This window comes from Oncorhynchus clarkii, chromosome 2 (assembly GCF_045791955.1).
Source record: "Oncorhynchus clarkii lewisi isolate Uvic-CL-2024 chromosome 2, UVic_Ocla_1.0, whole genome shotgun sequence".
Classification (NCBI taxonomy): Eukaryota; Metazoa; Chordata; class Actinopteri; order Salmoniformes; family Salmonidae; genus Oncorhynchus; species Oncorhynchus clarkii.
In genome coordinates, this window is record NC_092148.1 from 29,332,330 (window position 1) to 29,360,242 (window position 27,913).

The 27,913-nt window shown below is 45.9% G+C and overlaps 1 protein-coding gene across 1 annotated transcript; it reads right to left on the minus strand.

The window, feature by feature from the left end:
• Window positions 1-5,126: 5,126 nt before the first annotated feature.
• LOC139380840 (protein FAM110C-like) lies at window positions 5,127-24,125 on the minus strand. The gene is made up of 2 exons (XM_071123941.1): window positions 23,900-24,125; window positions 5,127-9,201 (listed from the first exon to the last, which is right to left on the minus strand). The coding sequence occupies exon 2, from the start codon at window positions 8,434-8,436 to the stop codon at window positions 7,051-7,053; it is 1,386 nt and encodes a 461-aa protein (XP_070980042.1). The 5' UTR covers window positions 8,437-9,201; window positions 23,900-24,125; the 3' UTR covers window positions 5,127-7,050.
• Between the last annotated feature and the right edge of the window lie 3,788 nt (window positions 24,126-27,913).

The following is a 27,913-nucleotide window of genomic DNA, read 5'->3' on the forward strand; positions in this document are numbered from 1 at the left end:
ACAGTGTTGCTCATTACTTTCTCACCTCTCTCCTTTGGCACTCTATCCTCTGGTACTGTGTCTGGTAATGCCATTAGCGTATTGTGGTAGCTAGCCAGCGTATTACGATGTGGCTAAGGGTATTACACAGTAATAAGGCATTAGCTGGTCACCACCTACTCTTTAACCTCCCATGGTCCTTGGTCTTCTCAGTCACTGTAAAAACATCACTGAATCAACATGGAATTAGATGAAATTAGTCAATATCAGGCCACTTTTATATGACATGTTTTGGATGACTTAGTAAACTGTTTGTATTGTAATTTGCAACTTTGACTCCTGAGGCTTTGCAGCTGTCACTAATGACATGATCACATTTTCACAGCTGATGCAAAGCAGCGAGTGTGAGGGGGTGTTACTGAGTCTGAGTGGGACATTTTGACTAAGCCCACTAAAGTTCCAAAACTCCTGACCGCAACCAAGCCAACCCACCAGCATCTCAATAACCTTTGGTTTCGGTTTCGGTTCAACAAGAACTAGCCAACCTTTGACCTCACAACCACATACAGAAAATAAAACACCTAAATCTCTGCTCTTCCTGCAAGTTTCCCTACGAGCCAAACCCAAACCCCTTCCATCCCCCATCGTCGTTGTCTTTGCTGACGCCAATCCATCTTGTGGAGAGGAGCTAGCTGTGTGTGCTGGTGTCTCCTGGTCAGGTTTCCCACAGGGGCGCACTATACCTCCTCTCCCTGACCCCAGGGAGCGAAGGTCACATGAGAGAGGGGAGTGAAAAGGGCTGTCTTCTGATTTATGACCTGGTGGAGCTATTGGATCCTCCTGTGCTCCAGCATCCCATGTTTTTTGTTAGGGGAGGGGGCACACTGAAGCTGAACCACCACCCACCCCCACTCACACCCCATCTACAGGTTTAGGGTATAAGGTTTCAAACCTCCATAGGGACAGGGTTGGGTATGGGGAATGGCAGGGTGGGTGGAAGTGGTAGGTGTGTTCCTTACTCTCTCTTTAGGTAAACAATGTAAGTCGTTTGGGGCATTGGAATCAGGTTTTGGGAACTACATTACTTAACTCCAATATATAACCCTTGGACGTCAACCCAACGTCTACTCCACGTGGAAACTACGTTGATTCAACCAGTGTTTGCCCACTGGGCTCTCTCTTTCTTGTAAACAATGTTCGCTCAATACGCCGATTTGGAAGTTTATAAAATATACATATATATATATTTATTTTTTTACAGCAGACAGATTAGAGTCCTTTCTTTTCAGCAGGATCCATTTGCTTTCCAAACTGTGTTTCCCCTCAATTTGATTTTAAATATTGCGAAAAGCCTGTTTTGTCTCCATGCTGTTCACTGACAGATATGCAGTGCGTTCCCGACTGGGCTATGCCTTGTTATTGGGTTACTCACAATCCACAGCTAGGCAAAAGTATTGGCGTCACAGGCCATGCATGTTTGGATACTGGGTCTGCAGATTCTCCATACAGGGCAGACTGAGAAAAAGGCACAACCGGGTACACGTGAGCTCTGTACAGGGAAGACAAACGGACACAAACAGAGAGGGTGGGGGTGACGACGTCACAACGACTTGGGGGCAGTGGGTTCAGAACAACAACAACAACAAAAACTGTATACACATTTTTTCTTAAATATACCACCACCCGAAAGGGCACTTAGTGACTGGGAGGTCAAAGGGCACGGGTAGATACTTATATGTGCACGTGCCAGCATAAATCACAGATAAATCAAATGTTTGAGTCGTTTCTCCCCCCTGTTATGGACTTGTAGTTTTCAGTCGGTCGGAGGTTTGTCTACAGGTTTGTGTCACTGGGTCCTCGGGCCTGAGCTATAACAGACTGTGTGGTCATGTGTCGACCCCTCTGTTCCCAAGCTCTCTGACTGCCAGGACACACAGACACGCACACACCCATAACCATTTGAGGCCTCCAACTAACTTCCCCCATTAGTTTGTTGTTGTCACTGCCTAAGACATCCCTTAGGAAAACGTGCCTCAGGAATGCCTATCGTCTCTGTGCCATGTGCTAGTTCTATCATAGTGATCTTGTGACCCGATGTGTGTGTGTGTTTGTGATTGCAAGCTCTGGTGTAAGTGTGTGTGTGTGTGTGTGTGTGTGTGTGTGTGTGTGTGTGTGTGTGTGTGTGTGTGTGTGTGTGTGTGTGTGTGCATGTGCATGTGTGCATGCTACGGTGTGTGTTCATCCCTCTCTCTCTCTATATCTCTCTGTGAGTCATGAATTGGGCTTCTCTCAAGCGTGGACGGTTGCAGCACGCTGGAGCTGCTGGCCTAGAAGAACTAGGCCAGATTTGACACACTTCACAACCCCTGCTAAACCTGACACACATTGCTATTCAGAGTGCAAGGAGGAAAAACACAGAGCCCGAATCACTATCCAACAGTGCAAGAACGCACACTAATAACATCCCCAGCAGTAACATACAGTATGTCTTTCTGAGGGGGACTACTGTGTGATGTAAGCATGTCCGAGAAACATGTGACAATGCCTTGGCGCCCCCTCGGGTTCATGCCGTGGGGGAGATCTTTGTGGGCTACACTCAGCCTTGTCTCAAGGTAGTAAGTTGGTGGTTTGCAGATATCCCTCTAGTGGTGTGGGGGCTGTGCTTTGGCAAAGTGGGTGGGGTAATATCCTGCCTGGTTGGCCCTGTCCGGAGGTATCGTCGGACAGGGCCACAGTGTCTCCCGACCCCTCCTATCCTCAACCTCCAGTATCTATGCTGCAATAGTTGTGTTGGGGGGCTAGGGTCAGTTTGTTATATCTGGTGTAATTCTCCTGTCTTATCCAGTGTCCTGTGTGAATTTAAGTATGCTCCCTCTAATGATCTCTCTCTCTCTCTCCCTCTCCCTCTCCCTCTCCCTCTCCCTCCCCTCTCGGAGGACCTGAGCCCTAGGACCATGCCTCAGTACTACCTGGCCTGACTCCTTGCTGTCCCTAGTCCATCTGTTTGTGCTGCTACTCCAGTTTCAACTGTTCTGCCTGTGTCTATGGAACCCTGACCTGTTCACCGGACATGCTACCTTGTCCCAGACCTGCTGTTTTTGACTCTCTTTCTCTACCGGTCCTGCTGTCTCGAACTCTGAATGCTCGCCTATGAAAAGCCAACTGACATTTACTCCTGAAGTGCTGACCTGTTGCACCCTCTACAATCACTGTAACTATTATTATTTGACCCTGCTGGTCATCTATGAACGTTTGAACATCTTGGCCATGCACTGTTATAATCTCAGAAGAGGACTGGCCACGCCTCATAGCCTGGTTCCTCTCTAGGTTTCTTCCAAGATTCCTGCATTTCAATGGAGTTGTTCCTAGCCACCGTGCTTCTACGTCTGCTGTTTGGGGTTTGAGGCTGGGTTTCTGTATAGCACTTTGTGACATCAGCTGATGTAAAAAGGGCTTAAATAATTAATTTGACTGAATTATTGATTGATACGGTGTCCATATTAGGACAGCCTCAGATAGATAGAGACGGGTACTGGAGACTAGATGTGCATAAGGCTTTCACATTCATAAGGTATGTCTGGAGACTGCCTGTTAGCACATTTTTGGGCGGGTTCAAGAGTTCAGTGTTTCTTATTCTCAGTGATTTCTGATCTAGCCTAGTTCCAGATCTGCTTGTGCCATCTTACCAATTCCTATGGTCATTGGCATGACAATGACCAGAGAAGTTGGCAAGACAGCACAAACAGATCTGGGACCAGGTTACCGCTGAACCAGTCCTCAAATTAAAATCAGGGCAGCTAACAGAAAGGATATGGTGGTGCTGGCTAAACACATGGTGTCAGAGGTCTGGTTTGGCTTTCTGCAAGGCCCCCTGAAGTTTAACATTAGGAAAAACCCACATCAGCATCAAAGCCGTGGATGGTAGATCCCTGCCAGGTTATCACCTACTTCCCGCAGGCCAGTCACATTAGAAACCCTTTGATGTCTAACAGGTGGGAAACCTTTTATTTGTAGTATTGTACATTTGGAAAAGCAACATTTGGTGGCAATGCCTTTCCTTCAATGCAACTTGATGCCATCAAATTCAAATGGACTGCTGCAACTAGGTGTTTAGTCTGTTTATCCCAGAAGAACATGTGTTAAAAACCTGGTCCTACGAACCAATAACAGGATGTAACAGCAGGCTCTGTAGTCAGCCCTGACTGACACCAACAGACAGACAGGGTACCTATTGTTCTCCTCAGAGAGAGAGAGAGAGAGAGAGTATGTGTTGGATGGGAGAAGGTTTTGGAGGAAAGAGACTGTTTGGAGGAGAGAACCAGGGACCAGACAAAGATAGAAAGGCAGAGAGAAAGATAGAGAGAGGTGGAAGAAAGGTAGAGAGAGAGCGTGCAAGAGAGAGAGAAATAGAGAGAGTTGGATGGGAGAAGGATTTGGAGGAAAGATAAAGTTTGGAGGAGAGAGCCAGACAAAGACAGAAATACAGAGAGGGGGAAGAAAAGTAGAGAGAGAGTGAAGAAAGAGAGAGAGAGATACAGGCAGAGAGAGAGAGAAAAAGAGAGAGACAGAAACAGAGAAAAGGTAGCAGTTGTCCACGAACGTCTCAGCCTGACCACCTAGAAATAGCATCAGGCCACAGTCTCCTTTGTGTTGTCTGTAAACAGGACCTGTTGCAACTCACTCAGGGGTTCTATATGCCCAGAATGCTAAAAGGATTACCACAGGCAGCCTCTTGAGCTAATGCGAAAAATGAGATGTGAGGTGGTGGAAAGAGACAACAAAGATTCAAAGGGCCAGACAACATCAAAACACTGACTCACTCACTCTTTTCCATCAGACATTCCTAAAACAACTTACGCTATTTACAGAGGAGTTTCTTTCTTCTCAAAAGTAGTTATTAGCCTCCTGTAAACAACGGGTTGCCTGTACCCACAAAATGGTTAGACAAGTTTGTAAGACTTAAGACTAAAATTATGATTTGCAATGTTAAAGAGTGGATGAAGTCATCATGTACTGTTTCTGTCAGACAGAGTTTGTCCTGCTTCACTGTGGTGTTGATGTGGTATAAATATGTGCTGCTTCATGGTTTCTGTATACTTGTTTATGTCTACTGGAGCTGGAGCCAAAAACAATAAAACATTGAAATGTTTTTCTCACACAAATATAACTTTATTCTTAAAATTGTCTGTGTACAACATCATACACACTTCTCTTTGGAGTAAAAACTAAAACCTCTCATATACACGGAAAATAAAACAGATCGAAAAATGTACAGAGACATTTTGTAAACATGCAAGAGAACAGTTTTCTCCGAAGAGTTTGCAACACAAATCCAGTTTAAAGGGGGGGGGGTCCAGTTGTTTTGGGGCGCTATGCTACTTACAGAGAGAAAACACCATGGCTCTAAAAGGGGATTGGTTGTTGATTTATTACATAGCCTATCATGTGACCCTCCTCAGGTCCTATATTACTCCACCCAATGACTGTCTCTCCGTGTCACATTCTAACCCGTGTACATACCACCCGCAGAACTTCAGTGAATTTTTCAGAGGTATCCCTGGGAGAACTCTGATCAAGGTGACGTTTTCATCTCGATAAAAAGGGGCATCACTGACAGATTGATGAAGTGAGGCAGGATCTACAGCTATTAAAAAGGTAGAGGGGGGAGAGAAGGAGTTCTCACCCCCTTTCCGTCCTCCCCCAGGCCTAGGGTCTCCTGCGGGGGAGAACCAGATGACCATTGGCCCCAGAGGGGAGAGGAACCCCAACCCCCAAACCAGAGGGAGTCTGGGGGACTCTGTAAACGTCAGCTCTGTGAAGGTGACACCCTCAAATATTTGGCAACCTGATAGCTCATGGTCCCTTACATTTTGTAGCACTTTCTACTATGGTGAAATATGTTACATGACAACAGCAACAAAATAAATCTGTGTTTGTGAGGAATTTAAAATGCCCTTTTAAGTTAATATTTTGTGGTAGCGAAGTAAAAAGTCACTTTTTTTTCCACAAGGAATTGACCAGTTATTCAGTAAAAATAACTTAGCACACTTTAATTTCTATCCTGCATTGGCAACAAGGTAGCTTACACAGTAGCAACAGATAAAAAAGGCAATGCAGAGTTCGCTGCCAGCCAGTTACACAGCTGTAGCTGTCAAAATCAATCACAATTGCGTCACAACTAACGGATCAGTGGTCAGTAGTTGCTGTGTAAGAGTTAGCGCTCTTTGGGGTAAGGTTCAGAGGTGCTGTAGGATCAAAATAACCGACCCTGCGTCCCTCCTTGTCTAATACGACTGTCGCGGTAGTACTGTCTCTAGAGTATTATGCTCAGTGTTTAATTGGAGAGGAGTCTCCTATAAAGCTGTTTCTCTTTCCCTCTCTCTCTCACTCATTTCCTCTCTCTCTCTCTCACTCGTTTCCTCTCTCTCTCACTCGTTTCCTCTCTCTCTCTCTCACTCATTTCCTCCCTCTCTCACTTTCGTCCAGTTCAGTGCATTAACGACCCCACAGGGGCCCTCGCGTGTTTGTTCCAACGCCCGCGTTTAAGAAGAAAAAAAAGGCACCACACAAACTAAACTGGCACAGTTCGGAATGAGGTACTCACGGTTCACTCCAGTTTAGAAAAAAACTCTTGTGGTTTTCCATTCTAAATTATGAATTTGTTCGAGAGAAGAGTGTAGGGTTGTGTTGTTGTGCGTCCACGACGCTAAATACAGCCTCATCTGTGCCTGTTGTTTTCTCACTGATGCGCCTTATTGTGTGTTGTAGAGTCAGAGCGGAGCTTAGGGGAGGCTGTCAGTCACTATAGATCTGACAATACCTATTGGTTAGGATAGGGAGTGGGCGGGACAGCCATATCCAACACAACCGCACACACTCACTGACACTAACATCTTCAGGGGTAAATGATTCCACTCGAAAATAAGGTGTAGCCACATCCACACCCCTCACTTTCCATAGGACCTATAAATACAGCATATCAACCTGGGAGAAGACTAAGTATTACAGTACAATAACAAAGTCTCTGTCCTTCAGTCATAGGGGAACATGTCTTCTTTTAGAGAAGTGATGTCAAACAGTGGACTCTTTGGGCCCCTCCTGTGCTGCGTTCTTGCAGCTGTAGAGCCATTTGATGACACGGGCGTTCCTCTCGATGATTGACACCCCCGTGGTCAGCTTCTCGGCCACCTCCTCCTGGAAAAGCCCCGCCTCTCCTGAGTGGCGGGAGAACTCGCTGGGCTCCGAGCCACCGCACCCTCCCCCTATGCTCCTCAGCACCAATGAAAGCGTGTCTACGTCGCTGGCCCCACCCAGGAAGTTCTCAGGCCCCAGCCGGTCCACCATGTCCAGGTCCAGCCCGCAGTAGTCAAAGAAATGCTCCTGGTCAGACAACGCCACTGAGCATCGCAGAAGCAGATCTGACTTGGAGCGTTGTAGTCCTGAACGCCGCCGCGGTGGTGGTGGTGGCGGCACCCGCTTCCAGATGTCCGCCGCGTTGTCAGTGTGGTCACTCACGTTGTTGCCCTTGGTGATGCCATTGCCATTTCTGGTACCATTGGTGGTGCCATTGCTAACACAGCTAACACCATTCTTAATCCGCTCCAGTGTACAGCTGAAGCCAGGGCTGGGCAGCGGTGAGCGCTCGTGATCCGTCTTACTGGATCTCCGGCTACCCGGCCCTCCCTGTCCCCCGTCCACGGTGTCCTTGTCATTGGTCCAGGACATGCGTGAGTCACCATCCCGCGACAGAGCTTTCTCCTCGCTGATCACCATCTTCTGGGTGTCCCCCTCGCCCCCGCCACTCTTCTCCCGCATGGAGCCCTGGAAGAGGCGGCGGACAAAGTTGTACCCCTTTATCTCCATGTTGGAGTTCCCCAGTATGACGCCACCACTAGGCATGCTTTTACACTCTTTCTTCTGCCGGTAGATGACCAGGGAGTCAGGCCGCAGCATGCGCTTACCGGTGCTCCTCCTCAGGATGGGGGCACTGTGAGGAGCTACCAGGGGTACGGAGGGTGGAGTCCTGGGGGTCCTGGGGCTGGGTGGGGTCACCTTGTTGGCGTTACTCCTGTTCCGTGCTTCCACATCCACCGACGTCCTCCGATTCTCCTTCCTTGAGTCATCATTCTCGTTCTCGTCTCGTACGTTGAGGGGGCCGGTCAGGGTGGGGAAAGGGGCAGAGGAACGGCGGGGTGGCAGCCGTGGGGTGACACTCCCAGGCACGGTGAGGGGACGACGGTGTGGAGGAGGTGGTGTGCAGGGCACCAGGACGGGCTCCTGTTTGGTGTTAATGACCTGCTGGCTCTTAACGTACTTGGCCTTGTCTGCCTCTAGTCTCTCTACGGCGCTGATCGATCGGCCCTGGCCCCCACCCTCCATCTGCCTACGCAGGTAGTCCGGGCCCTTGTTGAGGAGCCTCAGAGGTGAGGGGGATCCGATGGGTGTTAGCGGTTTCATGGTGCTCCACCCTTTCGGGTAAAGACATCAAAACAGCAGCCCCAAAATGGCTGCCTTCTCCTGCAGCTAGTGGCGAAAGGTGTCGCCCTGGATTTATTGTTGTGCCTTTCAAGTTCTAGTCTAGTGTGAACTTTTTCAGTAAGCTTTCTGCTTCAGAACTAAAGACATAGCAGCTCCCATTCTCACTCACAGTTCCTGAATCTCTCTACTGAGGAAATAAATAGGTAGCAATTCTGTGACCACAGAGGCCAAGTTTGATGTGGAGCTTGCTATAGATAGTCTCTTTTTGGGCACTGTTGGAGCCCAGACAAATTGATATCTCTATCTAGTATTTACACAGGCATTTGGATAAATGGGCAGGGTGCAGGGAAATCCTGTTGCCACTGGCCAAAAGCACTCCCAAATGGGACGTTCTCCTGCCCACAGCGCAGCAGAAATAGCAGGCAGAGTTCACTTTGAAAGGGTTACTATTTTCCACCCTCCCCCTTTCTTTCTTTCTTTCTCTCTTTGTCCGTCTCTCTCTGAGCGATCACTCCTTTTCCGTTGATCTTTTCACCGAAGGTTAGCCCTGGGAAATGAGATATAATGGCTTCAAATGTTTGCTTTGCGAAGGCAGGCAGGGACGCTGGGTTCGAGAGACTCCTATTTGTTCGGCCGCCGTCGCGGTTGAGGTGACCTGAGAGTGGGCGGCACCGGGACACTCGGACGTTGACGGACGGATGAAGGACTTGTCCTTGTCCTCACCTCACCTGCACTCACAGTCCCCTGGGAGAAAAATAAAAAAAGAGAGAGGTGTTAGCACGGCCTGCTTTTCTCCAGGGCAGCAGAGACAGAGAAACAGAGAGAGACGATATGGCAGAGAGTGACAGTAGTCCCTAAAGCTCACACTGAGCTCATGTCGCACTCTTTAGAGCTGGAATGAGTCCTGTGTCTGTCAGGAAAGAGCTGGGTCAAGCTCCCACGCATGCACTGAGCTGACTGCTATTGGGAATACACAAAACATGCCAATCCAGGTTTTTACGAGGAATTGAATATCTTGGAGGCTACGTTCATTTTAGCAATCATACTTCTGCACGGATATTCCTAACACTCTGTAGCTGTGAGAGAATGTGTCTGTGTGTCTACGTGCAGAAGGGGAAAGGAGCTCAACACATCTCCCTAAACGATTGCTCCTCAACATGCAAGGTTGACAGAAAAGAGGCATTGCTCCTAATATACATTTGCATAATCAGCTGTGATGAGTTGAACAAAGCTTCTGCACACCACATTTGTCCTAAACAGCTGCACAGAATACTTCACTAACACAAGACCATCAATATTTAAAAACCCTGCATAAAAACCCAACCAATACACTTCCAACGCAATAACTCTCTCACAGTTGCAGCGGGACAGCTTGCTCTCCAAATTAGCAAGCCCCAATGAAAGATAAGTTCAACTTGAAACCAAAAGTAACTGGAGTTGTTTGAAAATGGTACATATCTCAATGGCATGTTGCATAGAAAGAGAAGACAGTGTTATTTTTAGGGTCACGCATTGCGCTGACTTGGGAGTAAGGAAGGGAGGGGACGAGGTTGTGTGTTTATAACGGGATAGGGAGCCTAAGTCAAGGCGCAGAGAAAGTATTTATATCTACAGAGAATCCCAACATGATTATCGTGTGTGTATGTGTGTGCTCTTGCATGCATGTGTATATATATATATGTATGTGTGTGTCAGCATGTGGCAATAAGGCCCTGCCCAGTAAATTCAGTTGTTTTTCTACAGAGTTGGTTTGCAGATTATCAGGCCTTTTGGAGAGCCCACATTCATTTTTGTTTTACCTTTATTTAAACTAGGCAAGTCAGTTAAGAACAAATTCTTAATTAACAATGATGGCCTACCTCGGCCAAACCCTCCCCGAACCCGTACAACGCTGGGCCAATTGTGTGCCGCCCTATAGGACTCCCAATTACGACCGGTTGTGATACAGCCCGGGATCGAGACCAGGGTCTGTAGTGACACCTCCAGCACTGAGATGCAGTGCCTTAGAACGCTGCACCACTCGAAAGCCTACATAGGCTTCCATCTGTGGTATAGCAGTAGAAAGACCTTGTCTGTAAACCCCAAAACTGCTACAAAAACCTGAGAGCACAGGTGGTGGCTGTTTTTCATTTACTTTCCTTCCAAAAGTATTTAGAAACTGGCCCAGAAAACCAAATGTGCTCCTTCTGCTGTGTGACTGCTGGAGTGTCAGTGGTATTGTTCTCAGAGTGGCCTTACAAATAAGTCTATCTTGGCTCTTTGTTTTTATGAGGCAAAACAATGAGTGACCTCCTTCTGGCAGGAAAAGGATCTATGTCTGTGGTGTTTTTAAAGGGTTTTGTGTTCATATTACATAACAGTATAAGGTTAGTATGTTGGTACGGCTCAATAACAAAGAAACAGAGGTACTTTGCAAACAGCAAGTACTTTCCATAAGGATCCTAGCCCTAATGATCATGAAACAAACCCCCAAGACTTAACACAAAGTCCTATGAATTGGTGAAAAAGCTAATTACTGGCACCATGACATAAAAAGGGGACTTACCTCCCTACCTCCTGCGTTTAGGTTGGCTCTCTACCGTTCAACCTCCACACCTCTCTCACATCAACCCCCCCTCTGCCCTGCTGTCAAAAGCCCTAGAAAGTCTACTACTATAAATTCTGTCTAGAGAGGAGGGGGGACGGCTACACTTTCCAGATGTCAAGCAGGCAAGGCCGGGAAAGGTACCCATTGTTTGGAATAAGTTCCGGAACAAAACCCAACAGGTGCCGGAGGAAAGAGCCTAGACAGGGATAAAAACAGGGATAAAAAACAGGGATAAAAACAGAAAGAGTAACACTTTATTTGGATGGTCCATCTGTAGATGCTCTAGACTATCAGTAACATTTCAACCAACTACTGTATCTACTAACCCTTAACCCTAACCTTAACCCTGGTCCTAACTCTAAATGTAACCCTTACCCTAAACCATATTCTAACCCTTAACCCTAACCTTAACCCTGGTCCTAACTCCAAATGTAACCCTTACCCTAAACCATATTCTAAACCTAACCCTAACCTTAGCAAGCAGTTGCCTAGTTTGTTGATAGTATGACCATCTGCATCTACAGATGGACTATCCAGACCGTCCGATAAAGTGTAACTACAGAAAGAAACTGGGTAATGAAACAGCATAACTAAGGGTAGCGGTGGTGGAGGTGGTGGGGCATCATATTTACCACACACCGTTCTTTCGGGGGGATATGTGCTCCAGCAGACAGTAGGATTGCCGTTTCAAGTGGCAGGATTATGCCACTGGAGCGCAAAGCGAGATTAGTGCCTGCCTATGAACTCAAATATGGGGTACTGATGACAGGCAGCCTCTAACCCTCCATGGATGTGTCAGTTGTTCAATCCAATCTGAATAGGAGTTCTATAGAGTTTGTGGCATGGAGTAGATCCTGGTTTTACTACTGACCAATGGAAGACAAAACGGTTAACCGCAGGATGTTGGAGTCAAGTATTAAGCAAATATTAACAGAAACACGGTTTATGACAAAACAAGGGAGAATGTTTAGAATATGAAAGTATAACTCCATAGACCATACATCTTTTGAAAACCACAGCCTTTTTCCACTAAGGCCAAGTTCAAAAAACGTGCTCCCCTCTGAGATTGACTTGTGTTCACAAGAATGCCTTTTGTTGTTTGAAATGTAAACGTCTTCTGAAGGCATTGTATTCATTGGATGTGACAACGGCCGTTTGAAGAGAGCCAGCCAGTCTCTGATTAGAGGTTCTCTCTTGCTCTGAGCACTGTAAGTACTATCACTGAGAACAATGCATAGATCAGTGTGAATCACAATGCTAGCCGTTGGTTGTTTGGGACACTATTTATTACTTACAAACCAGAGAGTGGCCCAAATTCAAGTTTGCTCATATTTCTTCAGGACACACACGGTGATTGATAACCGAGAGAAGATTTAGAAACAGACAGGTTTCAAGCCACAAGGTAAGAAAACAGGTTGGATCTGAAAACACAGGGTGAGGTCAGTAGACCAGGTTGACGCGTACGTACGTACGCACACACACACACACACACACACACACACACACAGTGAGAGCGAGGGGACCCAACCTGCATTTACACACAGACAACAGCCTCCATTAACTCCATTGACTCTAATGAGACTAATTAGTACCCAGCACCTTCTACTGTGATCCTCTCTCTTTTGAAAAGCGTGTGACGGCCACAGCAGAACGTTTCTCCTAATACACTGCATCGCCCCCGCTCCCGCCCTGACTATTCAATTCAATTCAAGGGGCTTTATTGGCATGGGAAACACGTGTTAACATTACCAAAGCAAGTGAGGTAGACTACCTCCTTCTCTCACAATGGGTAGTTATTAACCTCTCATCTCCCTGGCTTTTCATGCGTCACTGTCCATCTCTCATCTTTTTCTACCTCCTCTCGCGTTCTCTTTCTCTCTCTCTCTCTCTCTCTCTCTCTCTCTCTCTCTCTCTCTCTCTCTCTCTCTCTCTCTCTCTCTCTCTCTCTCTCTCTCTCTCTCTGTATTTGCCTCTCCCACCCCCCCCCCTCTCTCTCCTGCTTTCTTTCTCTCTGTTTTTCCCGCCCACCCTGTTGTTACCCCCCCCCACCCTGTCGTTACCCTCCCCCCACTCTGTTGTTTCCCCCCCCCCACCCTGTCGTTTCCCCCCCTCTGTCTGTCCCCTCTCTCTCCCTCTCTGTCTGTGAAGCTGCTAGCCCGCCTGCAGGGAAGGCTTAGCCAGGCACTCCACGTAGCCCATAAGAAGAAGCAGATGTTTTGTGTCAGGCTGCATCAGTACCTCTGGGCCGGGACAGACAACTGGGGCCGAGAGAGTAGCGAGCGCAAAAAGGGTCCGACGTTCCGTGGTCACCAGGGTCGCATTGCGATTGTGTGCACAACAAATGGATTCGGCTCACTCAATTTTGCTTTAAAATCAATGGTATTATTTGGCCTACTTGGTTAATGAGTATGACCCAGGTTTGATAAACCAAAAGCAAAGGTCATGCCTATATGTTTCCCACTGCACAGCTCAGAGGACAGGCCTAATTCAAAAACAACTGATTCAATTTATTGTTAACTTTGCTACTGTTTCAAATAGAAATGGTGCTAAAGGTAAGCTACACTGCTCAAAAAAATAAACACTAAAATAACACATCCTAGATCTGAATGAATGAAATATTCTTATTAAATACTTTTTTCTTTACATAGTTGAATGTACTGACAACAAAATCACACAAAAATGATCAATGGAAATCAAATTTATCAACCCATGGAGGTCTGGATTTGGAGTCACACTCAAAATTAAAGTGGAAAACCACAATACAGGCTGATCCAACTTTGATGTAATGTCCTTAAAACAAGTCAAAATGAGGCTCAGTAGTGTGTGTGGCCTCCACGTGCCTGTATGACCTCCCTACAATGCCTGGACATGCTCCTGATGAGGTGGCGGATGGTCTCCTGAGGGATCTCCTCCCAGACCTGGACTAAAGCATCCGCCAACTCCTGGACAGTCTGTGGTGCAACGTGGCGTTGGTGGATGGAGCGAGACATGATGTTACAGATGTGCTCAATTGGATTCAGGTCTGGGGAACGGGCGGGCCAGTCCATAGCATCAATGCCTTCCTCTTGCAGGAACTGCTGACACACTCCGTCTCATGCTACCACTAGAGTGAAAGCACCGCCAGCATTCAAAAGTGACCAAAACATCAGCCAGGAAGCATAGGAACTGAGAAGTGTTCTGGTCACCACCTGCAGAACCACTCCTTTATTGGGGGTGTCTTGCTAATTGCCTATAATTTCCACCTGTTGTCTATTCCATTTGCACAACAGAATGTGAAATGTATTGTCAATCAGTGTTGCTTCCTAAGTGGACAGTTTGATTTCACAGAAGTGTGATTGACTTGGAGTTACATTGTGTTGTTTAAGTGTTCCCTTTATTTTTTTGAGCAGTGTATATGAGTAAGCAAAGACATTTGACTAGGAAGGGTTAAAGAGTGCCAGTAGATTTCTGTTGATTACTCTGGTGGGGAAGAGAGATTTCAAACCCAGGAAGTGTTTGTTTGGTTCATGAGGACTTCATCATCTACCCACCAATGAACCAGCTAGAATCCAGAGCTAACATAGCATATCCAAAGGAAACCGGCCGTCCTCAGTTTAGAAGTTCCACTTTGAAATATGCATTCAGAGTGATAAACACAAGATAAGAGGTACATCAATTCTCGGAGAGACCACCTATGAAGCACTTTAAAATGTGTTGACCCTCTTTTTTACCTGTCAAATAAACGAGGGGCATCTGCTGTGAACTATCTCTCAATCTTCACCCCTATATTTTCTCCTTTCTCGTTCCCCTGTCTTTTGAAACATCTGGCTCCTCTCTGTAGGATGAAACAGGCAGAAGATGGAAGACCATCACCATTGCACTCATTTTAACCAGGACCTATTCAGGGTTCTCTTGCGGAGTTTGTAGACTCTATGGATGCACAACATGCCCAGGTCGACAGCGCCATGTGTGAACATAAAGACTATGACCATTAACGGCCCAAATTAACGGTTTAAACCTCTTCAGTCGTTAACCAGCACTACAGAAACATCTATAGAGGGTGTATTCTAAGGATGGACAGAGAATTGGCTCCTCTAGGGCCACAGACTAGGGCCACAGAAGTTACATTATTAACGGCTCTAAACAATGGCTCTCTCTGGGTCTAGTAGATAATAAGGGAAAGACCTGGACTACTCCATCTCATTAGCTGGGGGAGGACAAAAAAACAAAACATGACAATAAAAAAATAACAGAGACGGAGCCAGGGGGATAACACCCCTCCACTGGCCCAACAAACAAAGCCAGTGACACACCGTAAATCCCATCACAATTGTGAGGCTTCGAGTGCCATCAGGCCATTAGCTACTTGATGTATGGTTGGGGGGGGGGGGGGGGGGGGCAGAGGCGGGGGATGTTGCGGGGGGGGGGGTACCTCAGACCCTTCCACTGTCATGCAAGGGGGCATCAGGTCACAAGGGACCGCCACCTCACTAGACCTCCTCCAACCATAAAATAGATGAGATGCCCACTTAACTCACTGAATGTGGCTCTTTTGTCATTCAATGGTAATCACTGGAAGACGTGGAGATGAACACAATCTGTTCTGCTCCGTGTCATTACCACTTTACAGTCTATAAGTCAACTATTTATATTAGCCTAGTCCAAGTTTATTCAAGGTTGGGAAAGTCCGAGGCCAATCGCAAAAACCTGAAGTACGGATCGTCACTTTAAAAAAAAAAGCACCCTTGATTAGCTTCTCAAGAGACACGGACTACCTGATTGTGGCACTGGAGGTGCAAGACTGCCGGCCCTGGTCAACCTCTTATCAGCTCTCACACCCGTGGAAAGCTAATAAAGGTTGAAACGGTTGAGATAAGACGGCCAGACTTCCTCGACTATTCTAACTTTTATCAACAGATCAAACCGACTCCCTTTTTTTTCCCTTCCAGCAGGAGCAGGCACCCTCCTGGTTGAGCTGATAACCACAGCACAGTTGACCTACGGTATGTAACCCAATGACTCAATACTGACTGTTTGTGTGTTACACTTTTTAGGCCTAATGCACAGAAAAAATACAATTAAGCATGTGTTTTGCCCACATGGACAATTCTACAGATGCAGAAAAACATAGCTCTCTTCATTGGCCTTTCAGTATTACATTTGTATCGTTCCAATGGAGAACTACTCGTAACTTTGACTTGTTACACTCGCCCCCCCCCCCCCCCCCCCCCCCCCCCCCCCCCCGTCCCGTCCCCCCGTCCCACCCACCCCTGGCCCTAGTGGAAGCTAGTGCCATGGATGCAACCTGTGTTCCACTTTAGACCTCTGGAACCAGTCCCAGCCCCTGACTCCCTGGTAACCCGTGCCACAATATAGTGACACCTGATCCACTCTCTGTCTACAGCTCAGTGGTGGAATGTTAAGCCTCTACTATGATGCCTCACTGTCGACGAGTGAACTAACGTGCACTTGGAAGGGGAACCTATCAAGGAAATGTTGAAAAATGGTATTATATAAAGCCAATATAAAGACCTATAGTCCTTCTGGTCAGGATTTTGGGGAATGCAGCTGAGGTCAAAAGGGAGATGGGAGAGGTTGGTGGTGGACTGGGGTGTGTGTGTGTGTGTGTGTGTGTGTGTGGGCCTGCTTGGGGGGGGGGGGGGGCAGTAGGCTTCTCTGCAGGTATGTGGTGCCTCCAAACCAGGTGTGGATTTGTGTAAATATTCTAAGCAATGACCACCACTGTTACACCTATAAACGCCAACATGTCTTTATGTGACTAAATACAACGAACCCTCTGTCAAATATACTGCTGAATGCTGTGTGTGTGAGAAAGAACCCTGTTGGGTACCAGAGACCCCCCCCCCCCCCCCTCCGAACCTGCCAAATACACCATCCTGGGGTTGTATACATAGTGCTATACACACACATAAATCTGGGCACATCACGAAAGCCCCTGGAGTGTTAAGTTATGAAGGCTGTTCTCCCAGAGTGAGCCCTCATTAAGCTCTCAGCTGGTGTGAAAGCTCTAGCTAGAGCTCTTGCTGGAGACGAGCCAGATGTTTGATTTCAATAAGTCGGAAGAATTCGCCCTCTCTGAAACAGCATATGCCGGTTTCTAGTGGTTTCATGGTGTTAAAAGAGAGTTTGAGGCATGCGGCCAATTTCCAGAGCCTGTACGGGAATGTCCAACAACATGAGATGGCTCATGTCTTTTCTCTTTCCACTTTGTGTTAGTACACAAAATACATTTAGTCAGTGCTGCAGTTTTTCATGTCACCATGTATCTACTTAATAAAAGGCAAACTATTTAGATGCTACACGTTTAGCACAGCTGGGCAACTTGTGTGTAAGATCTGTCTAAACATGAGGGTGCCTGCATTTACAACCTCTTAGCACTCTAAATAGAAAATAACGGGGACCACAAAACATTCTCACAGAAGTCTTACAACGTCGCTGGGATGTTCCAACCAGATATTTTGTCTGTTGTAGCATCATCCAAGTGCTGGAGAGGCGGTAAAGGGTTATCATTTAGTCATGGGTGGTGGGGTGAGGCTCCTCCAGCTGTGCCTCCCTAGTGTCCTCTGACCAAACATGTCATCTCTCAACACACTAATACATCCTAGCCAATCACTGTGCCAGAGGACACCCACTGCCACCACTCACAGCCTCACACTTTCGATCGATTTGCTATCTGTCCCACTATGGATGAACCATGGCCTGAATGCAATGTACTGACCTACAATGTAGGCTACCAGTCACTTATCACCAACCCACCACCAATGTGACAGACACAGCTATCAACTGAACGGAAAAACCAATACGACTCGATTAGCTTACCTTTCAACTTACCCTGAGGAAAAGAGAGAATGTCAGCTAATGTGTTGTTCATATTTCCCTGTGAAAACATGCCACGTTTACAGAGGTCCACCAAGCACCGACCACTTACGACTTGCCCTACTTTTTTCTTTTTTGGGGGATATTTCCCGAACCGAATAAAGGAGTCAACCATGGGGAAAACTAGATGAGGGTAAAACCTCTCAAACACAGAACCAGAACAAGGCCCAGTGTTTTCCTTCCTGCCATATGTACTAGTGTGTCACCTCCACTGAACCTGCCAGCTGCCTTCACTCATTACCCAGTCGTCGGCCCACGTCTCCACAAACAGGCCCCAAGTGCCACAGAAATAGACCCCCCGTTCCTGATCCTTGCCCTGTCAGAGTCACCAAGACTCACCATAGTGAGTCGGATGGAGAGGTCGGATGGAATGGACGGCAACCTCGGAGGCTGCCGGGCCCAGCACTGCCATGTCCTCTTAATTGAAGGGTCCAGACTGTCATGCGTCAGCGACTGAGAGGATATTACGGCTCTATGGGTGATTCTGATTGGATGTGGCAGAGCCACCGAGGTACCCAGCAGGGCTGTGAACAATTACAGGGATGTGAGAGGGAGAGTGAGAGGAGCTCCCACAGCTGTCACCACGACACAGGGGACCAGTAGGAGATGGAGGGGCAGACCACCTTTCATGATTTAGTTATCGATGATTAATTATTTATTGGGTTAGGGGCTGATAGAGATGGGTCTATGGATGCTACAGTGGGAGGACGGTTGCGAATCATGAAAATGACTAGATTAATAGGGATGATGATCTGATTTGTTGTGACGCCGATAAGGAGATTCTGGAGGGGCACTTAAAAAAAAAATTTTGGGGAATTTTATTATATTTACATTTTACCCCCTTTTTCTCCCCAATTTCGTAGTATCCAATTATTAGTAGTTACTATCTTGTCTCATCGCTACAACTCCCGTACGGGCTCGGGAGAGACGAAGGTTGAAAGTCATGCGTCCTCCGAAACACAACCCAACCAAGCCGCACTGCTTCTTAACACAGCGGGCCTCCAGCCCGGAAGCCAGCCGCACCAATGTGTAGGAGGAAACATTGTGCACCTGGCGACCTTGGCTAGCGCGCACTGCACCCGGCCCGCCACAGGAGTCGCTGGTGCGCGATGAGACAAGGACATCCCTACCGGCCAAACCCACCCTAACCCGGACAACACTATGCCAATTGTGCGTCGCCCCACGGACCTCCCAGTCACGGCCGGCTGCGACAGAGCCTGGGTGCAAACCCAGAGTCTCTGGTGGCACAGCCCTCCAGGGAATTCACAGTATGATATTATCATGATACTTAGGTGCCGAAAGGATATTTCCTGCGATTCTCATGATTCTATACGTATTGCAATTTGACACTGCGATTTTATTGCGATTCGATGATCCAAACATATTGCTCATCATATCTGCTTGTAGGGGGGACAAGAGAGAAGCCATGAGGAAAAAGTTTTCATCAGTCATGGAAATAAAATAGCTGAAAACAAATTGCTCACTATTTAAAAAGAAGATGGAGAACAAGCTATGAAGGAATAATACAGGAGTTCTGGGGCAGGTACAGCCAACTAGCACAAACATAATATTGCGATATTGTGAAACAAAATATTGCGATATCTTAAAGAATTATATGGATGAGGCTAGGTATCTCAAAAGCACCTTCACAACTCATTTAAAGGCCGTCTCTTGACAAGTTCTTCTTTTTTAATATTTTGTTCCCCTGAACCACTGGTGAGGAAGTTCCCACAGACGGTGGTAACAATCGGCCAAACCAGGCAACAGGAACAATAAAGTCAAATTATAAGCTCCGGTTCTGACAGTTTGTGGGAAGACTGAGGGTGTTTGAAGTTTCACACAGCAGTGATTGTCAAATGTCTCGCACCAGCTGCCTTTTATTCTCTCACACACACACACACACACACACAGGCACCCACACACTCATAGCGCCAGAGGGAAGGTGATGTCACTTACAGGACCTTTTACCCTCTAATTAGGAACCTGAGCTTCCCTCCGTAACTAGGGGGCTTCACCTTCTGTAACTAGGGGGCGGTACACGGCAACCACGCAACAGGAAAATGATTAAGCAAAACAAATGTTTGATTTTAATTTTGGAGAATACAATGTGACACACACAAACCAATGATTTTCATTTGGGGAAATGACTTATTACAAGACTGGTCTGTCAGAGAAAACATAAAGAGTTCAGTGAAATGTGACTGTGGGTTTCATGAAATTTAAGTGGTAAGAAACACATGAGGGGCCGATTGTGAACTAAAACCATGAAAGGCCCTGTGGCTTCCACTGTACTTCAGCAGTTCAGATTGATGTGGGTCAACACCAATGAGATTATACATGTGGAGAGTCTAAAAAAAAAGAGAGTGCAAACATAAATGATAGAGAGAAATTAAGAACGAGTCTGAAAGGACGATCTGTCCCATAGGTGGCTCATTTTTGACCCCGACTCGACCGCCGCTGTGAGTCCTCGCTTGGTCAGTCAGAGACCCGGATCCCCCCGCTGCCACCAACACCGCGGAGGCCCGGCCCATGTTACATTTAATGTTAGTCATCCTAATGATGTCAGTGCTCCTGTCATCGCTCCATTCCGGACTGCTGTTGGAGGTTGGCTTTGCCTGCTCTCTGCTCTGTTTGTGCCGCTGGGTCTGCCGTAGCAGAGGGCATCTTCCTGCCTGCCTGCTCTGGTGGGATCAACTTCAAAGAAAGACAACAACCGTTATTACAGCAGCTAAATTAGCAGTGTGTGAACCCACTGCCATAGGTAAAAAATACACTACAGACGTTAGCAACTGTTCCATGATGCCAGACTGTTCATTTGCAGGTAGTGTAAGTCAGATCACTGCTGGTTCCTGCAGACTGGGAGCCATGAGCATAGGAAGAGATGACGCATACTGCTGTTCCCATATATGGCAGATCTCAAAGCTCATTTCCTAAGGATGAACTTTAAAGGCCAAATACATCAAGGAAGTACACAATTATCTGTATGACGGGGCAAGGTTGTCTATGGGTTATAACCTTCCACAATACACTGGTCAATATCCTAAATCTGCCAGGCTCCTGTCCTCACAGCCAAAGATCACCCCTTCTCATCTCCAAAGAGCGACTAGGAATAGAGAATGCCACTGAATGTGAGGTTCTACTGCCGTGACTGTGCACACAAATGCTGAAGAATCACAATGAGCTTTATCTCTCAGTAATGTCATACAAAAAAATCTAACTAACTGCATTGTGGCGGGGGAGATCATGTCGGGTCCCTGGCTATGAAGTAAAAGTAAATCAGCATCATCACTACTGCATGATATACTAGCACAGCTGTCCATGTCCGCATCTTAAAACATGCAACAGCCTGTCAAAATGGAACAACACCACAAAGTTACCACAGTGCATGATTAAAAAATACCACTGTTGCTCTCCTATATAATCGGAGGGGGAAACTGCTCTATGGACACAGACACACACCACAGCAAGTTTGTTTGTGGTTGCAAGACAAATGAGTGCCCTTTGTTTGGTCTAGTACTCCAGGTTATTTAGACTGGCCTTCAGTGGTATATGACTCCACACTAATAATCCCCACTCTGCAAGTCTGGATCTACTATCTCCAAATATCAGAAAGAGTTGGTGGGGGATGAATAAAACACACAATGCTCTGGCCCAACCCTAGTCTAAAGGAACTCGAGCAACACCCAATAATGACTGTGAGATACGAAAGACAAGTCAAAACCTATTGTGTGGTAAAATTGCATAAGAACCTTGTTGAAGAACCACTGATTTGAGCTCCTCTACCTGCTGGCTATGCCTTATTGTGAGATCTCAGGTAGCGCTGTCTTCCACCCATGTCTCGTGTTTTAGGGGACTTATTTGGCTCATCAGTGCCTAATATCTTCCCTATAGATCCATTGCCATTGGCCTAATGTCTAATCCAGGTTAGACTACAACCTGCATGAGGCCACATAAAATGTTGCCATTGCAGGTAAACAGATGCCACACAATGGCTACAAGGCAACATACACTGAACAAAAATATAAATGCAACATGTAAAGTGTTGGTCCCATGTTTCATTAGATGAAATAAAATATTCCAGAAATGTTCCAAACACACACAAAAAAAATCCCTCAAATTTTGTGCACAAATTTGTCTACATCCCTGTTAGTGAGCATTTCTCCTTTGCCAAGATAACCCATCCACAAGTCAGGTGTGGCATATCACCAAGCTAATTAAACAGCATGATCATTACACAGGTGCACCTTGTGCTGAGGACAATAAAAGGCCACTCTAAAATGTGCAGTTTTACAGAACACAATGCCACAGATGTCTCAAGTTGAGGGAGCGTGCAATTGGCATACTGACTGCAGAAATGTCCACCAGAAGTGTTGCCAGAGAATTTAATGTTAATTTCTTTACCGTGTCGTTTTAGAGAACGTCCAACTGGACTCACAACCACAGACCACGTGTATAGCGTTGTGTGGGCGAGCGGGTTGCTGATGTCAAAGTTGTGAACAGAGTTCCCCATGGTGGCGGTGGGGTTATGGTATGGGCATGCATAAGCTATGGACAACAAACACAATTGCATTTTATCAATAGTAATTTGAATGCACAAAAACACTGATGAGATCCTGACGCCCATTGTGAGGCCCATTTTTATTTTAAAGGTATCTGTGACCAACAGATGCATATCTGTATCCCCAGTCATGTGAAATCCATAGATTAAGGTCTAATGAATTTATTTAAAATGAAGGATTTCCTCATAGGAACTGTAACTCAGTAAAACTCAATGAAACATTGCAATCACTCATGGAAAATGACAGAGCATTAGAACGAGATCAGATGGTTTGAAGCTCATCCATCATTTCTTCTCATGCCCTAGTTTTTACCCAGATAAAAAATATTATGGTCCAAGGTAGTATGCCTCTTTTCCAGTCAGCGCGCGGATGTTCAATCTTATCAGGAAGTAATTTCACCCGATCTCACTTTTATCGCGACCGTAGTCACAAGTAGTCGTGAAACGGCAGTCTAGAACAGTTCACGGTGAGTCAAACGAGGGGCCTTCGTGTATAGGTTACATGTCATGTGATGAATTATAGCACATGTCAACTTCTCCAACAGCGCTGGCCTCCAGGCTGACAGTTAACCTTTAAAATGCCATGTAGCACTACACAATCCACTTTATGCACAACAATACATTACTTGTGCTTGCAGTTTATATAAGGCATGTTACATGTGAGGGTATAGCCTATCCATCTGGAATGACAAATTGACTGGCACACTGCCTAAAATAGATGCACAATTATGCGTATCCAAGAATACCAAGTCAGTGCACCCGGCTTGAAAGTAGCATACTTTGCGTTTAGTTATGGTGAGGACAACTCTAGCATGCGTGCATAATTTTGTATATTCCCGTTTCCAACATGATAAAACAGGCATAAATAAAATGTTCCTCTCAGTGAGGCATTTCTGACCCGTTAGCAAAATAACCTCTCATCCGAATAACGCACCGCCAAGACTCACTGAATTCACCTTGTTACATTGCCTAGGGACACGTGTCCAGCGTGCGCTCCAGCACCATTCAGTAAACCTCCTCTCGCAAATTCCCTTAATATTCAGTAACTTAATATAATAGCCTACAACAGAGTAATAAACAAGCTAAATTCGAATCTATTCTCCCATTTATCCACATATGATCAGGCATAATTTATTGCATTATGTACAGCTCAGATCATAGTTGATTAAACCGTAAATCACATGGAAGTAATTATTGTAAATTATTAAACCGTAAATAATATGGAAGTAATTATTGACAATGCTCAATGCTGAAGGCTATTCATTCACGATTGAATTTCGACGCTGAAGGAAAACACTCCTCAAAACGATGGAGCCTATTTTGTTTGTAATTGACCTAGTAATAAGATCTACAGTAGGCTAATAAACGGGCATTATAACTTTGTGCTACTCAATCCATTTAAAAATCAATTTCATGCTCACCTTGTGTTGTGTGTTGCTCTTCATGCATGTGAAGGTGTCCTCTCGTTTCTTTCTGTTCTTTCAACCACTGGGACGGGACATGGATCTGTCCGAGTGGTTGGTTATCTGCTCAGCTTCTTGTGTAGCCTATTTTATTCGGCAGATAGTCGGACTGACAGACCGCTAGTGCTCCACGCTTCTTGTCTGCTGTGCTGCGTCCGCTTCCTGCGCAGACTGCCAGAACACTGGGTAGTTTACGTTGTAGCAGCCGTGCAACTCCGTGCCACAATGGGGAGTGGGCAGGTAGGGCGTTGTGCAAACTGACTCCTGTTCAGCCTTTATGTCGGGGTGGGTGATTGACCTTGTTTTTATTTTCCAGGGCCAGGTAAGATTTAATCAGAATCAAGATGTTTAGTTAAAGCATTGTACATACATAATCACCGATTATGGACAGGAGGACGATGATAGGCTATGCCTTACCTAATGTACTTCAGAACAATATTGAAGACAAAACAGAACTTGGTATTAGACATTTTTAGATTTATATGGCTAAAATTTATTTGCGTATGGATGGGCTACTCATCATACATTTAGTGTTCTATTTTTAAGAAAGCTACATGATTCACAATTTGGTACTTTATATGTTTCACTCAATAGATTTTTGATTAAAGCCACATCCTTGAGTTTGCGTTGGCTGGGGAAACCAAATTCATAGATAATTGAAGTCATACAATTTAGGGCGGTAGCAGACTGTCTAGATGGCTACAGAAGATTATATGACATGAACAAAAGTCACTTGGGACTGGGACATTTCATCAGCAAAGATATCAAGGGATGTCCTGAATCTCTTGCCTCACTATTGTTAATTTATTTGGGGTTTGGGGGAAGTCTCCTCTAAGGACCCCTGTGGTGGATTATGGGGGTGAGTGGGGATTGGTGGGGCATAGCCTTATATCTATCATCCTCATGAGACATGATTTGTCTCAATTCTCTTTACACATCATTCCTATACTTGCGACTATTTCCGGTGTTTTGTCCATATCTGATGATGATTGGCTTATAATGTGATTAATTGTTGTTTAACAAAAGGCTTGTTGGGACTTAACCCTGCACTGTTGTTCTGGACACTGTAGGGGAGAGTTAAGAGTTAATCCAGGGTGTGGGATAAGAGGTGAAGTTTGCCACAATCTGCAATCATCATTGTTGTTTTTTCACTCCTTCTGTGCTAGTCCTCCCTCCGTCTGTGCCTGTCCCCCTTCCCTCCCTTCCTCCCATAAAAAACAGCCAAAAGTGCCAGACTCCAAAAGGTTGGGTGACCGGGGGAGGAAAGGAAAGAGATAAAGAAGGGATCCACACATTTCACACACACACACACCTGTTTTTCATTCCCGTGCTCTCATCACTCTTGACAGGGCGAGTGAGGTAGCACAGCACACTGTAACTTGAAATACTCTGCATGCAGAGGTGTCATGCCCATAGGGGGCACAGGGGCACAGGGGCACATGCCCCCTCAGATTTGTCCTGTTTTAATAAAAACATATATACACACACACACACATATATACAGTGGGGCAAAAAAGTATTTAGTCAGCCACCAATTGTGCAAGTTCTCCCACTTAAAAAGATGAGAGAGGCCTGTCATTTTCATCATAGGTACACTTCAACTATGACAGACAAAATATAGGGAAAAAATCCAGAAAATCACATTGTAGGATTTTTAATGAATTTATTTGCAAAATATGGAAGAAAATAAGTATTTGGTCACCAACAAACAAGCAAGATTTCTGTCTCTCACAGACCTGTAACTTCTTCTTTAAGAGGATCCTCTGTCCTCCACTCATTAGCTGTATTAATGGCACCTGTTTGAACTTTTTATCAGTATAAAAGACACCTGTCCACAACCTCAAACAGTCACACTCCAAACTCCACTATGGCCAAGACCAAAGAACTGTCAAAGGACATCAGGAACAAAATTGTAGACCTGCACCAGGCTGGGAAGACTGAATCTGCAATAGGTAAGAAGCTTGGTTTGAAGAAATCAACTGTGGGAGAAATTATTAGGAAATGGAAGACATACAAGACCACTGATAATCTCCCTCGATCTGGGGCTCCATGCAAGATCTCCCCCCGTGGGGTCAAAATGATCACAAGAACGGTGAGCAAAAATCCCAGAACCACACGGGGGACCTAGTGAATGACCTGCAGAGAGCTGGGACCAAAGTAACAAAGCCTACCATCAGTAACACACTACGCCGCCAGGGACTCAAATCCTGCAGTGCCAGACGTGTCCCCCTGCTTAAGTCAGTACATGTCCAGGCCCGTCTGAAGTTTGCTAGAGAGCATTTGGATGATCCAGAAGAAGATTGGGAGAATGTCATATGGTCAGATGAAACCAAAATATAACTTTTTGGTAAAAACTCAACTCGTCGTGTTTGGAGGACAAAGAATGCTGAGTTGCATACAAAGAACACCATACCTACTATGAAGCATGGGGGTGGAAACATCATGCTTTGGGGCTGTTTTTCTACAAAGGGACCAGGACGACTGATCTGTGTAAAGGAAAGAATGAATGGGGCCATGTATCGTGAGATTTTGAGTGAAAACCTCCTTCCATCAGCAAGGGCATTGAAGATGAAACGTGGCTGGGTCTTTCAGCATGACGGATACAGACAGCTCAAGAGTTATTATGCTTAGATATGCAGAAAAATAAACATACTTTAGACATAGAATGAAGCATAATGATTATGGTTCTAGATTGCAGGAAAAAGGTGTCTCAGGTGTTTGAACAATGTTACATTTTCCATTTTAAGGACAAGCCCCTAGCCCCCTCCAGAACCCCTCCAGAACCCCTCAATCACCCCTCATTATTCCTCGCTATGCTCGCCACCTCAGTTGTGAGACGCCATCATAGCAGGTGGCTAAATCTTAGCACAATTCCTGGAGCCAGTCAGCTGTTTGAGCTCCTATTAACATATGGTGATAATCCCTGGAAAGCTGTGAACAATCACATATTGAGGGGCAGGGGCGCCGGGGAGACAACAGGGTCGCCCTGGGGGTCCAACAAAGTTGTTCCAGATCCCACTGCTACCACCAGAAACGCCCAAATGTAAAGTCATCCGGCCTGGATCTGAGCTGTGGAGGCCACTATCTGACAGTGATTGGCTCACACAGACAGGATGTGAGTGCCCCAACTCAGACCTGTCTGCCCTACCTTTACCAACCTAAGCGCAGGGCTCACCCAGTGTTACATCCCCAATCCGTGCCTGTGGAAGGATATTTGACACATTGGCAATTAACAGGCTGGGCCTGAACTTTTACTGTGACCCAGTTTGGGAGAGTAAAGAATACTACATGTCTATGCACTTTCTCAGCTGTCAGTGTTGGCTCTTGATTCTGAATGTTCCAAAAAAGGAACCTATCGTATAGTCAGTATAGAGTCTATAGTGTCTTTAAGAAGTGCCTATTAGAGATAGCTATGACTTTCTCTTTGCATAGGTTTTATTTCACTAAGACACCAGATACACAGGAAAGAAGCAAAGATCAATGACTTAAACTATATGTCGGGTTTTATTTTAAACCTACCAGAAATTGTTTTTACCTCTGGTCCTTGCATTTTCTGGATGCAGACCCCTTTCCTTTCACTGACACAGATATGATGTGAAAGGATAAATGGCTTGCCATCAGGACTTTCCTGATATGCGTCTGTCATGGTCTGTCTCCAATTGAAAATCTCCACCCTACCGTACAGTATATCCTCCCTCTTGAAACACAACTCTGATCTGCAAACCCATCACACTAAGCAGAGAGTATACATCGTATCCAACCCATTGTTTGATGTATGGGAACTTTTCCCACTGTATACATCTAGGCCTAATGGTCATAACCACCATTCCCTCTGTGCCCTCTATTTTCCAGAACTTTGAATCGTTTGGTTCCATCAGCATGACCTGCCGATTAATTCCTCTCACAGCTCACGGCATGTGTACATAGTCCAGGCAGCCAGGCTCCAGAGCCCAGACCTGGTGGCATTCTGTG